The following is a 13,402-nucleotide window of genomic DNA, read 5'->3' as shown; positions in this document are numbered from 1 at the left end:
CATTCTCAGTACTGCACAGGAGAGCCAACTTTGAATGGAACTTGAATCCAAAGGCTTCTAGATACAGAGGCAAAAGTACCTTTGACTGAACCACGACTGACACAATCATGATCAGTGTGATGAGCATTAACTTGAGGCTTTGTTTAGTGTCCAGTAAAACTGTCCCCAGTGATGGGATTATACTGCCCACTGAATGAATCATTGAAACATAGAATGGTTACAGCACAAGAGGAGGACATTTGGCCTGTCATGTCCATGCTGGTTTTCTGCAAGTTCCACCTTCTCTCATCAACGATTTTGTGCAGATAGACCACGAGGTCTCTTTGTTCCTGCACCGCCTTTAGAATTGTGCCCTTTATTTTATATTGCCTCTCCGCAATCTTCCTTCTAAAATGTGCCACTTCACACTTGCCTGGATGACATTTCTTCTGCCACATGTCCACCCATTCCATTGGCCTGTCTATGTCCTCCTGAGGTCTACCTCTATCCTCTTTACAGTTCACAATATTTCCTAGTTTTGTGTTACATGAAAATTTTGAAATTGTGTCTTTTACACCCTAATCTATGTCATTAACTTATATCAAGAAAAGCAGTGGTCCTAGTACCAATCCCTGCGTAACCACCGTGTACTTCTGCCTGTCTAAAAAGCAACCATTTGTCACTACTCTTTACTTCTTGACAGTCAGCCAATTTTGTTACCACCCCGACACTGTCCCTTTTATTCCAATGCCTTCAACTTTGCTGGCAAGCCGATCACGTGGCACTTTATCAAATGCCTTTTGGAAGTCCATGTATACAGCATTAAAGACATTACCCTCATCAACCCACTCCGTTACATTATCAAAAAACCCCAGCAAGTGAGTTAAACACAATTTGCCTTTTAACAAATCTATGCTGGTTTCTGTTAATCAATCCACAATTGTCCAAGTGACTGTTAATTTTGTGCCGGGTTATTGTTTCCACATACTTTCATGCATCAAGGTTGAACTGTAGTCGCTGGGTTTATCCTTACACCTTTTTCTGAGGAGGATGTAACATTTTGCAATTCTCCAGTGCTCTGGCATCATCCCTGTATCTAAGAACAGGGAAGGTTATGATCACTACCTTCACAATTTCCTCCCTTATTTCCCTCAGTATCCTTCTGGTCAAGGTAACTTAACGCTCATTTATTTGATTCAGTCATTCGGCTTAATCATTCCTGTTCCAATTGGTGTTCCATTTAGATTTGTAAATCATTTGATGTGTGGGTTGGATGCCAGGCTGGCAATGAATTAACTGACCCCAGGGGAGGAAGGAGAGTGCCCTAGTGAGCTTTGGTCTCCATAGTATGACCGGGAGGAGGAATGAGAAGTAATCCAGTGAATAGTAACCAAGAACCCCTGATTTGAGAGTCATGCATGACTTATCAATCTTGAAAGTGACACTTACTCCCCATCACTGCACCTGTCAAGTATATAGCCTGGCCCCACTTGTTAGCTTGAAAAATATGTGAGGAACCATATTTCAGTGTGGGTCTGTGCCTTTAGAATGGAGAGAGAGAGAGAGAGCAGAGGAAACAATTGGGGAAAAATATTCCTCTCAAACTTGCATCACTCAAAATAAAGTTTGTGTTTCACACGATTCAATTGGTATCTAACATATCTAAACCTCTTGAACGTAGCACTTCCTGTAAGTGTCACACTCACTTCCTGTCACACTTAAGCCATCACATTTTAAATGTCACTCTTTAGCCAATCCTTTATCTCGCTGCTAGTATTATATAAAATATAAACTACTCTAGCCATATACTGTGTATTGTGAATAATTTACAACAGTGGTACTTCTAGAGAAATAGAATTGAAAAGTACTTAAATTAGTTTAAAACTATAAAGGACCTTGGTTAGACCATACTTGGAGCACTGTGCAACTGTTATGAGTTCCATGTTACAAAAAGGATGTAAGGCATTGGAAAAAGTGCAAAAAGATAATACAAAGATGATAACAAAACTGAAAGTTTATAACTAACAGGAAAGACTGAACAGGCTAGGGCTCTTTCTCTGGGAAAAAAAATAGACCAAGGGGTGGCCTAATAGAGGTTTTCCAGATTATGTAAAGGCTGGATAGGGTAGATATAGGGAAGATGTTTCCACTTGTGGAGGAGACCACAACTAGGGGCCATAAATATATGATAAGGTGAACTGAAGTAGGATAAGTTGAAGGAGGCCACTGTACAGAAGGATCTGCTTGTGTGATGTAAAGTTCCATGTACACAGAATTCAACCTAGAGGTCAACTGCAGGCTGTCTACCTTTCACCTTTGACTTTGGGAAAACAGCTGCCTCATTGGCCCCAGGTCTCCATCAAGCCTCGGCCTCCCTGAGAGGTTGACCTTGTTGATTCCAGTGTCACTTTCCCCTTTCCTGGCAAGGTAGGGTTTTCTCAGCTCCTCTGCAGCAAGTAAAATTGAAATAGATCAATGGAATAGAGCTGTTGGTGCACTTTTGACATTTTATTCGTCTTCCTGTGTGTCCAGGGCATCACCCGCACTATTATCCTCTCCTTTCTTCTTTCAGATGCTAATACACTAGCTGTAGATTTCTAACTTTCTCTGCCTCCATTGCATATTTAGAGCTAAACTGGTGGTGTACACTCTACATTGGTAGAAGATGTTGATTAATATTCATCTCACTTTTCCACAGCTACACCCTGTGATGGAAAGTTTCTGCTTACTGGCTCTGTTGGTTCATTCCATTCGATGAATTTCCCCAACCCATATGACACCAACACTTTCTGCCGATGGATTATAAGGTAAATTACCCGAAACAATCCCTCATTCTGGACATTAAATTAATTTTCTCTCTTCTCTATGAAGTCTTCTCGTCGATTCCTAGACTTTCTTTGCAGTCTAGTTTCACAGGAAGCAGAAGACTTCCACTGCCTCATTCAAGGCTGTACACCTGTGGCTCAGTAGGTATCATTCTTGCCTCTGATTCCGAAGGTTATAGGTTCGAGTCCCACTTCATGAGGCTGTAAGAGCAAGTAGTTTCTCTGATTGCAACAATAAGAGAGTGTTGCAGCTTTTTGATGATGCTGTCTTTTAGTTGAGGTGTTAAATAGAGACCCCATCTGCCCTTTCAGGTGGATGTATAAGGATCTCATGGCACTATTTCAAAGTAGAGCAGTGGTGTCCTGGCCAATATCTATCCTTCAACCTACGTCACTTAAAAGGAACCGGTGATATGCTCATCAACAGCTCCCATGCAACAAGTAAAAAGCTCCCACTAAACAAACCTATGGAATAAAGCTGTTGTTATTGCCCTACATACTTTATCCCACTCTTCCTGTGGGTCCAGATCCCCACCTGAACCTTGATGCTTTTCTCTCCTCTTTCAGCTGATTTCAGAGATTATCACATTCTTGTTTGTGGGATCCTGCCATACACAAATACATCACCACCATCCCTACATACTTCAAAAAACAGTTCATTATTGACTGTGAGAAGGTTTGGGGGCAATCTGAGGGTGTGAAAAGTGAAAGCATTTCTCTAAATTAACCCTGAATGTCCCTAAGCTGCAACTTGGAAAGGGAGCATCAGACACAAGTTTAATCAACGCTTCACCTAACACTCATCGTAAGTGCTCTCCAGCATGAATCACTGGAGTGATCAGGAACAGAAACCCTGGCTGTTTCTTTCTCTTACCGACCCCAGAGGCACTGAGTCCAATGGGGGTGTCCTATGTTGCCCGAGCTGAGATTAAGAACCAAAGATTTGCATTTAGGTAGCGACTTTCACAAACCCTGAGTTTCCCAAAGTGCTTTACAACCAAGGAAGTGCTTTCTGTAGCCATGGTCACTGTTGTAATGTAGGAAACGCTGCAGCCAATAGTGGTGTTGATTTAAGTAACTCAGCAACAATCAGGCATCAAATCGGGACCTCCCTGATCGAGGGAGAATACCACAGTCACAAAGGAAACCTAGTGATTGCTGGACAAGCAATAACATTATGAACACATGAACATAAGAGTTAGGAGCAGCAGTAGGCCACTCGGCCCCTCGGGCCTGTCCCCATCATTCAATAAGGTCATGGCCGATCTGATTGTAACCTCAACTCCATACTCCTGCCTATCCCCCGGTAACCTTTCACCCCTTTGCTAATCAAGAATCTATCTACCTCAGCCTTAAAATATTCAAAGATTCTGCCTCCACCGCCTTTTGAGGAAGAGAGTTCCAAAGACTCACGACCGTCTGAGAGAAACAAAAAAAATTCTCCTCATCTCTGTCTTAAAACTTGCCCCATCTGGTTCATCCGTTACCATCCTGGTGGTAGCCAAGCCAGTACCTTCCTCCTGGGTTACATAAAATGTGTTCCCATTGTTCCAAATGGTTTCCTGCAATGCGTTTATAAGGCTTATAACGATAGTGATGAAAATAGTGATTGTTATGGTTAAAGTGACAGAAAATGGAGCATTTTACAGATTAACTGTCCCAAGCTGCTTCAATACCAGATGAAATTTAACTCAAGCCAGATAAGGGAATATTAGGACAGGTGCCCTAAAGCTTGATCAAATAGGCTGTTTTTAAGAACCATCTTAAAGGCGGGAAGAGAAGTGGAGAGGCAGAGAGGTTTAGCGATGGAATTCTGAGACCTGCGGGCTGAGCTATAAAGGCATGACCACTATTGGTGCGGACTCAAGAGGCCAGAAGTAGTGCAGTGCAGAGCTCTCGGAGACCTGTAGGGCTATAGGAGGTTACAGAGAGGGGTGGGGGAGGGTGGCAGTGAGGCCGTAGAAGTATTTGAGAATAAGGATGAGAATTTTTAATTTTGACCCAATTAGGTCACCAAGCACCAGGGTGTTGAGTGAAAGGGATTTGGTGCAAGTTGAGCTATAGGTTGCAAAGATTTGGATGAGCTGAAGTTCACAGAGGGTGGAAGATGGGAGGCTAGCCAGAAAAGTATTGGAATATTTGGAGTCCAGAGAAAACACCACCCCTGAAAGACAGATGTTAAACTTACAGCCAATGAGATGAGGAGTGGAGGACACTGCCTCTATCTTAGCCCCTTCCTGCTCATCCATTTAATTTGGATGCAGAGGGTGGGAAGCCATTGAAATTGCTTCTTATATGTCGAGTCCACTTTAAGAACGTAGCTACATTAAGGCGAAGAGGGATGTGCACCATTTCAGATACCAGCCATGTGCCTGTTCAAAGCCCAATATTTGCTCAATATACCTCATCCGAGTTCTGGTCTTTCCATGTATTTTTATATACCAGCATAAATTCAGGTGGATACTTGGTTCTACTGCTTCCTGTAAAATATCATCATTGCTTTGCTTCCCATCCCTCACTGCCTGCATTATAAATTTGCTTCTATTTGTTTTATTAAGAGAGCAGATGGTACATTAGGAGTACTTTCAAAATACTTATCCATTTGATTGTTATACATTTAATGCACAAGGATACAGTGATATAACATAAGATACAAATCACAGAATATGTGACTGATGTCACACACACATACACACACACACACACACACACACACACACAGCCAACATCAACCAACACAACTCCTCTGACAGCCTCCATTTCTTGTACAATTATACACAATGTTAGGTATTTCTGTTGAATGGGTCACTTATGCTGACATAGATGAGATGGGACAGGTTGAGGCACAGAGCACTTAATTTCATCTCCATGTGTGTCCTTCATACACATATTAATAGATGTTGATTTGCAACCTGCTCCTAAATGAGAACAAACAGATGCAAAGATTCTAGGCTTTAGTAAGACTAACTTTAACAAGATGAGACAAAGGCTGATGATGCAAACTGGGAAAAACTGTTATTGAGTGAAACCACAGATGAATAGTGGGAAGACTTCAAAAAGACTTTAGATTAATACAGGACCAGTAGATGCCTCTAAGGGACAAGAGCTCCACTTAGCAACTAAAACAGCCATGCTTGATAAAAGATGTGAGCGATAATAAAAATCAGAGGATAGAACATTCAAAATGGCAAACAGTAATATAAATCCAGGGAGAGATAGAAAGAGCAGTAAAGGAAGATGAAAAAAGGCAAGTTTTGCTAAAAGAAATGCAAAAAGAAACTTGTGAGGGACATCAAGATTAACACAAAAAAAAATATAATTATATTAGAAGATAAGAGTAAGCCTTTAAAGCAAGTAGATAAGGAAGTTGCGGATGTTTTAACCATATTCTTCCAAAATTCACACTTATCAGGAACTTTGGAAAATTACAAATATTGTTTAAGAAAGGTGAGAGAGAGAAAAACAAGAAATTATAAATAAGTTTGGCTAACATCTGTTGTGGGAAGTTGTTAAAATCTATAAATAAAAACAGAGCGACAGAAAAAATAACCAGAAGGCCTGGGGCAGCTTATGAAGCTCTGCAGAGAAGATGGAGGCCCCCGGCTCGGCAACCGGACCCTGGAACACCAAACTCAGCACAGGGTGGGTGCAGCAACAACCATGTGGATCCTCTCTGCACAGCAGCATCCAAGAAGTGTTTGCTCTCAGTGCCCTGTCCCCCTCTCTCATAGCCGCTGCCGAAACTCCCCCTTGGCTACTGCAGTGGTGTGCGGTAGAGCGCACATCTCCAGCAGATTCTGCTGGACTAGGATCTCCATGGAGTCCGCCAACCTCCCCATGGAGACCTCGATGTGTGCACAGATCAGCACCACTTCATCAGCCAGCAGGCAGACAGCCTCCTCCACCTTGCGTTCCACCCTGTTAAGGGCCTCCGGCACCTCTGCTTGATGTTCCCCTGTCTTTTGCTGCCTCTCCAACATCATTTGGAATTCCGATTCCAGAGGCCCACCATCGAACTCGAACCTAGCAGTTGCCTCTTCCCCTGTGCTCCTCCAAGTGCCAATGAGCTTGGCTGGCCCTACCTCCTCCTGCTGCAGACACATTTCCATGTGGTGACCACCAGAGTGTGAGACCCTTTCTACATTAGTGCTAAGACCCATCGAAATGTGTGTCTCTGGGCTGGAGGATGGTGCAGATGTCTGGTGTGACGCCTTTACAGTGGCACGTTGCTCTTCTGTCCTCATTGCTAAACGTGCTTGGGCTTGTGTTGAAGCTGCACAGAACTCCTTGTAACTTCGTCCTTGCCCTCTTCCTGGTGGCACCTGTAATTGAGAGAGGAGAGAGTGAGTGACAGCTTGAGCTGCCTCCAACATGGAGACAGCCTCAGCCCTGAGATTTCTATTCCATGCATGGATCCTTACTGGGTGGAGACTGGAATCCAGTCTCTTCATCCCCAATGCCCCGGTTCCACTCCATCCCTGTCAGATGGGCTGCCTGTTCCTCAAATTCTATCACTTCCTTCAAGTGTGGCCGACCCCCTCCCACCTTCTCCCTCTCTCACTGGTTATGGCTTAACTTCTCCTGCTCCAAGAGAACAGACAAGATGGTGTCGAGAGGAATTGTACATCCATTTGTACATAGCTATTTCACGTTCCTTTCTCGTGCTTCTAGGCTTAGAGATACCCCACTGGATTGTGTGGCATGTGATTGATGCACTGCAGGTTGTCCAGAAGGACTCTGGGCCAACACCCTCCAGAGTGGCAAGCCCATCCACATGCAAGGATAAGGCTCAGAGAGGCGTTTGATTTACAGAGCTTGCTGGTGCCCTCAATGCCTGAACCCCTTCTCCCCAACAACCCCCACCCCCTCCGGCCACTTCCTCCCATCCCCCTTCCAGGCAGCATTGTGAGCTCTCTGTGTGGAAAGGTGAGGGAAGACTGTAGCCTCTCCACCTGCAGAGGGGATGGACTGCAGTGGGGCATGAGACATGACCTTATGGCATTGCCAATGAGGCCCATGTCCCCTGTACCATTCATCTTGGCTAGTGTGAGTAGCTGAGGGCTCGCTTATCCTGGTGGGGTGGATGAGGTAATTCCTCCTCTTCTGGCATTGGAGGTCTGACCTTTGTTGGAGGCCCCGAGCACTGACTGCGGTGATGACCTACTCCCATGCAGGGTTGGTCTCACTGCTCGGCCTCCTCCTCCCACCAGCTGGGTACAGGACGTCCCTCCTGTCCTCCACTTTTTTGAGGAAGACACCAGGGATGGGTCACTAAGCTTTGGCACTGGAGGTCCCTGTGCTCTTCTTGTCATCTCTATTGGCCTTGTTAGTACACCATCTAGCCCATCTCGCCGCGCGATACGTTGGGAAACCCCCAACTGCATAATTAATGAAGTCAGGGTCACATGATACAACACAAATTCCAGACAGCCTCCGTGGTGGGAAACACTCCCCATCCCCGCCCCCACCATAGGGCTTAATCTCAGTTGGGAAAATCCCACCTCAAGGTATTGAATTAGCAAATAGTGCCAAAATTTATTGAATAAAGGATAGAATAAAACAACAGTACGCTTATTAATTAACTTAAGTAGCAAAAGAACAAAAAGGCGTACTTATCGACAATACACTATGGTGTTATGACATGGCAAATGATATGTCCACCAAGTGCACGAGGGTAACTTGGTCACGCTATCACAACGGTTTTGCAATTTGTATTTATTACAGAGATGCGTGCACTGAATTCAGAGGTAATAAGTCCACCAAGACTTTTAGAAGTTTTTAAAAAAAAATTAAAATAGTTATTAACAAAATAAAAGATAGAAAGCACATACATAAGACTACAATAATACTATAACAACTCCTAAAATTCCTAATTAATCTGACCCCCTGTTACACTCACTGTAAGGCAACGGTCGACATAGATTTTAGATTTAAAACAAGCTCAGCAAGTTAACACAATACCCGAGAGAGTGGAATTCCAAATGGCTTTTATCCAGCTTCAATTTCATTGTATAGCAGACTTATGCACAAATGCTGGAGGCTTCTTTAAGGCTATTTCACACACTCCTGTTAGATCTTACATGACCCTCTCACACAAAATCCTTCATTCTCCTTTACATATATTTCTCTCTTTTAATACGTAAATTCTATTGTTCCATATGTTTTTGAAACTGTATCTTCCTCATAATATAAAAAACTTTCATGTTGCCACTATTGTCAGTAACCTTTGGCAAAAATAAACACATTCCTTAACCTTGCTTATCTGGCTCGTTGTAAAAGATCTCTTCATTGATCTAAAAATACAAATTCCCTTCACACCTTACATGCTAAGGCAGCATCCATGTTACTCATCAGCACCAAGCTTCTTTTCATGATTTAAACCTGCAGTGTGCTTGACTACACAATGTAATTAAATCACACACAGACAGATTGAACTATACTTATCCCCAAAATCCTACATCACAACAAACCAGAAAAATGTTATGAAAATTATTATACTTACACAATAACGGGTTCATGATATCAAGTGGATGGCCAGCCCAGAAGAAGCAGAAAACAACCTCACCCTTCTCACCAAAAGGAATTCTGCCTCTGTCTCAGAAAGAAACAGCACTATCCAGGTCCACTCCGACAAGAATTCTGCCTCTTTCCCTAGGTCTAGTGTTACACTCTCTGTTCTTACAGCCTTTCGACAGGGATTCTACCTCTGTCTCCGAGAAAACACAAGATAATTGGTTTCCCTTTACTTGGTAATCACAGACAAGATGTTTCCTGGAACCCTCTTTTATGCCTAATTTTGGCATCACCCCCACCTCAATTCAAAATTGTTGTTAATAGTCAGTTGGCTCATAATGTTGTAGAGGTTAATTTCATTGGATCTGCACACCTTGCCTTAAACATAAGACAATGGACAATTTTGAGATGCAGTCTTTATCTTAAACTGGACAGGATCTTTATTCATTAAAGGCGTTAACAGATTAGTCAAGGATAGCTTCACTTCCCACACTTTCACAGCTTGTCAGGGAGGTGGTGCATAGTAGTATTGTCGCTGGACTATTATTCCAAGGTCCCAGAATAACGCTCTGGGGACCCAGGTTCAAATCCCACCACGGCAGATGGTGAGATTTGAATTCAACCAGTCTGATGTTGACCATGAAACCATTGTTGATTGTTGTAAAAACCCATCTGGTTCACTAATGTCCTTTAGGGAAGGGAGTCTGCTGTCCTTACCTGGTCTGGCCTACATGTGACTCCAGACCCACAGCAATGTGGTTGACTCTTAAGTTCCCTCTGAACAGGGCAGTAGGGATGGGCAATAAGTACTGACAGAGATGTCCTCACCACATGAATGAATAAAAAAAAGTACTGTTAGCCCCAGAAAGTAATTCTCGTAAAGGGATGTTAGTAGAAAATACAGAAATAGATAGAATCAACACTACCTGATTACTAATTACTTATTCTTCAATAAATTGAGGCACTCCTTCTAATACAATCTTCTGTTGCTGGCTGGCTGCTACTTTACAATGGTGGTACCAGTGTACTGAAATTTTGCATGGTTTGGCAGCAGATGTTCAAATCACAAATGGCTTCCTTTAGATAAGGTGATAGTATAAAATGGCTGCAGTATAAGTGTTAGGAAAGGGTTAATGAGTGACTGGATACAGGACTGCCCACACCAAGATGTAAAGAAACACATGACCCACGTCTAGAAGCCACCCTCGTACTGGACCGAAACATCGAAACAAGCATGGATTTAGCTCCTATACTTTTATGTATGTACGTAGTTATGAGCAGTTCATGAACACTTTAAACTACACAAGACTCAAAACCTCTTCATGAGACCTATCAAGCTACACACATCTTACAACAACAGCAACTTGACCTTGTGAGCCTATTGTGGAATACATATATTGTAAAAAGCCTCTAAAATAGTCAACTTGAGCAAGCAAGCCAAATCCTAATAAAACAAAAATCTAAAATCTCGGCCTGCTTACTCATCTTCCCCTTTAATGCTGCTCCTGGCTCTTGTGTTGCTGAAGTGTGTGCCATTTTCCACTGGACCATAAGGAGATTCCCTATTGGCAATAGGAACCTCAGCATGGAAAACCTGTGTGTGTGTGTGTGTGTGTGTGTGTCTACGTGTGCATGCACGCATGGTCAATAACCCTTCCCCAGAAGAAGCAAGTTGGATCACAGGTGGAAGTACCTACCAGACCTTTAAAGGAAAGAGCATGTCCATTGTTTCCAGGCGACGGTAGCCAACGCTCAAGGATTGTCCTCTAGACTCCAGAAATTAAAAACTAATCTCCTGGACACTACTGTGAGCCAAACACGGGAGGAGAAAATTGTGGAAGGGCAAAAATGATTTCCTCTCATTTTCATCAAACAGTTTATCAGATGTGAAAGCATTGAAGACTGGGGGAAAGAGTGTTTTGAGTGGATGAGATGGTTTGAAGGTGGGAGGTCATGTGTTCAAACCGCCAGGAATATGACCAATCAGAGTTGGGCTCCGATTTCAGGAGTATGAATGTGAGACGACCAGGTGAAACAAAATGGTCTCTCTGTATCTCCCAGAATGCCATACGTTCTACTTGGCCTGATGAGTGAATCTCATGCTGAGCTACTGGCGAAAGATTTAGCATTGTCCACATACAGATTAACCAAATCTTTATTTAGTCATTTAGTTATTAAGCAGCTCATCAGCAGTTTACAAAGTGTAAAATGAGCAATGCTATAATCTATTTCATGATTGGTCTGCTGTCTCGTATTCCCATTAACAAAATTGTGTGCCAACATCTGGTTCTGGTAACTGGCAATTTGTAAGGTCAGATATTAACATTAACTCATAGACCACTGCCAGCTTCATAGAAATCTACCCTCCCCTTCCTGCCCCTTCTTCCTCATTTTCCCAAATCTCCTCTCCCCTCCACTTCTTCCCTTCCCCCCTCCATCTCCGCAGCCCTCCTCTTCTCTCTTCTCCCACCCTTCCCCAACACAGCCCCTCCCCCTCCATTACATAGGATTACACAGAATATATGGCACAGAGACAGGCCATTCAGCCCAACCAGTCCATGCAGTGTTTATGCTCCACTCAAGCCTCCGCCCATCTTTCCTCATCCGAATCCATCATTGTAACCCTCTAGTTCCATCGCTCTCAGATCCTTGCCCAGCTTCCCCTTAAATCCCTCATTCCCTAGCTACTGTAGAGATGGTTGTGGGTTGTCAGACTGTTAATCAGCCTGAGATTCCCCCCATCCAGAAGGAAAATAAAAACGGGAAAAACTGGGAATTAAGAATACTGGCCCGAACTGGTCTTTTACACTTGGAACACAAGTAAAAACTGGGAAATAAAGGTATGGGTCCGAACTGTTTTTCCTTCTAGGCACCACTTAGGAACATACAAATTAGGAGCAGGAGTAGGCCATTCAGCCCCTTGAGCCTGCTCCACCATTCAATAAGATCATGGCTGATCTGATTGTGTCCTCAACTTCGCTTTCCTTACAACCCCCTACACCCTTTGTCCCCTTCGTCAGTCAAGGATCTATCTAACTCAGCCTTAAAAATATTCAATGACCCAGCCTCCAACACTCTCTGGAGAAAAGAGTTCCACAGACTCATAACCTTCTGAGAGAAAAATATTCTCCTCATCTCTGTCTTAAATGGAAGACCCCTTATTTGTAAACTGTGTCCCCTAGTTCTATTCTCCCCCACAAGGGGAAACATCCTTTCAGCCTCCACCTTGTCAAATCCTCTCAGGATTCAAAATGTTTCACTAAGATTACCTCTCATTCTTCCAAACTGCAGTGGATACAGGTTCAACCTGTCCAACCTTCCCTCATAAGATGACTCATTCCAAGAATCTGTCATGTGAACCTTCTCTGAACTACTTCTAATGCAATTAAATCCTTTCTTAAATAAGGAGACCAAAACTGTACACAGTGTCCTAGTGGTCTCACCAACATCTTGTACAACTATTGCAAAACAGCCCTATTTTTATATTCCATTCCCCTTGCAATGAACAACAATGTTCCATTTGTCTTCCTAATCACTTGCTTTGCCTGCATACTAAATTTTGGAATTCATGTATCAGGACACCCAGATCCCTCTGCATTCAGAGTTTTGCAATCTCTCTCCATTTAAATAATGTACTGTTTTCTATTCTTCCTGCCAAAGTGGAAAAGTTCACAATTTCCCATATTATACTCCATCTGTCAGTTTTTTGCCCACCCGCTTAACCTAACTATATTCCTTTGTAGATTCCTTATGTCCTCTTCACAACTTACTTTTCTACCCTATCTTTGTGTAATCAGCAAATTTAGCAAGCATACATTCGATCCCGTCATCCAAGTCTTTAATATAGGTTGCAAATATTCGAGGCCCCAGCACTGATCCTTGTGGGATTCCACTTGTTAAATCTTGCCAAGCCAAAAACGAACCATGTGTCCCTACTTTCTATTTCCTGTTGTCTAACAAATCCTCTATCCATGCTAATATGTTACCCCCTACACCATGAGCTCTTATTTTGTGTAGTCACCTTGGATGTGGCACCTTGTCAAATGCCTTTTGAAAATCTAAGTGCAGCACAGCCTCAAGGTCTC

General features: G+C 43.0%; 1 protein-coding gene across 1 annotated transcript in view; it reads left to right on the top strand.

Moving 5' to 3' along the window:
* tmprss15 (transmembrane serine protease 15) overlaps positions 1 to 13,402 on the top strand; it is a 149,679-nt gene that overhangs the window by 69,024 nt on the left and 67,253 nt on the right. Inside the window, exon 12 of the mRNA XM_041211975.1 lies at positions 2,678 to 2,786. Coding sequence (XP_041067909.1) covers positions 2,678 to 2,786 — 109 coding nt within the window. The remainder of the gene's footprint in view (positions 1 to 2,677; positions 2,787 to 13,402) is intronic.

The sequence above is a fragment of the Carcharodon carcharias genome, chromosome 18 (genome assembly GCF_017639515.1).
Source record: "Carcharodon carcharias isolate sCarCar2 chromosome 18, sCarCar2.pri, whole genome shotgun sequence".
NCBI classification, from domain to species: domain Eukaryota; kingdom Metazoa; phylum Chordata; class Chondrichthyes; order Lamniformes; family Lamnidae; genus Carcharodon; species Carcharodon carcharias.
This window is presented reverse-complemented; position numbering and strand designations above follow the sequence as displayed.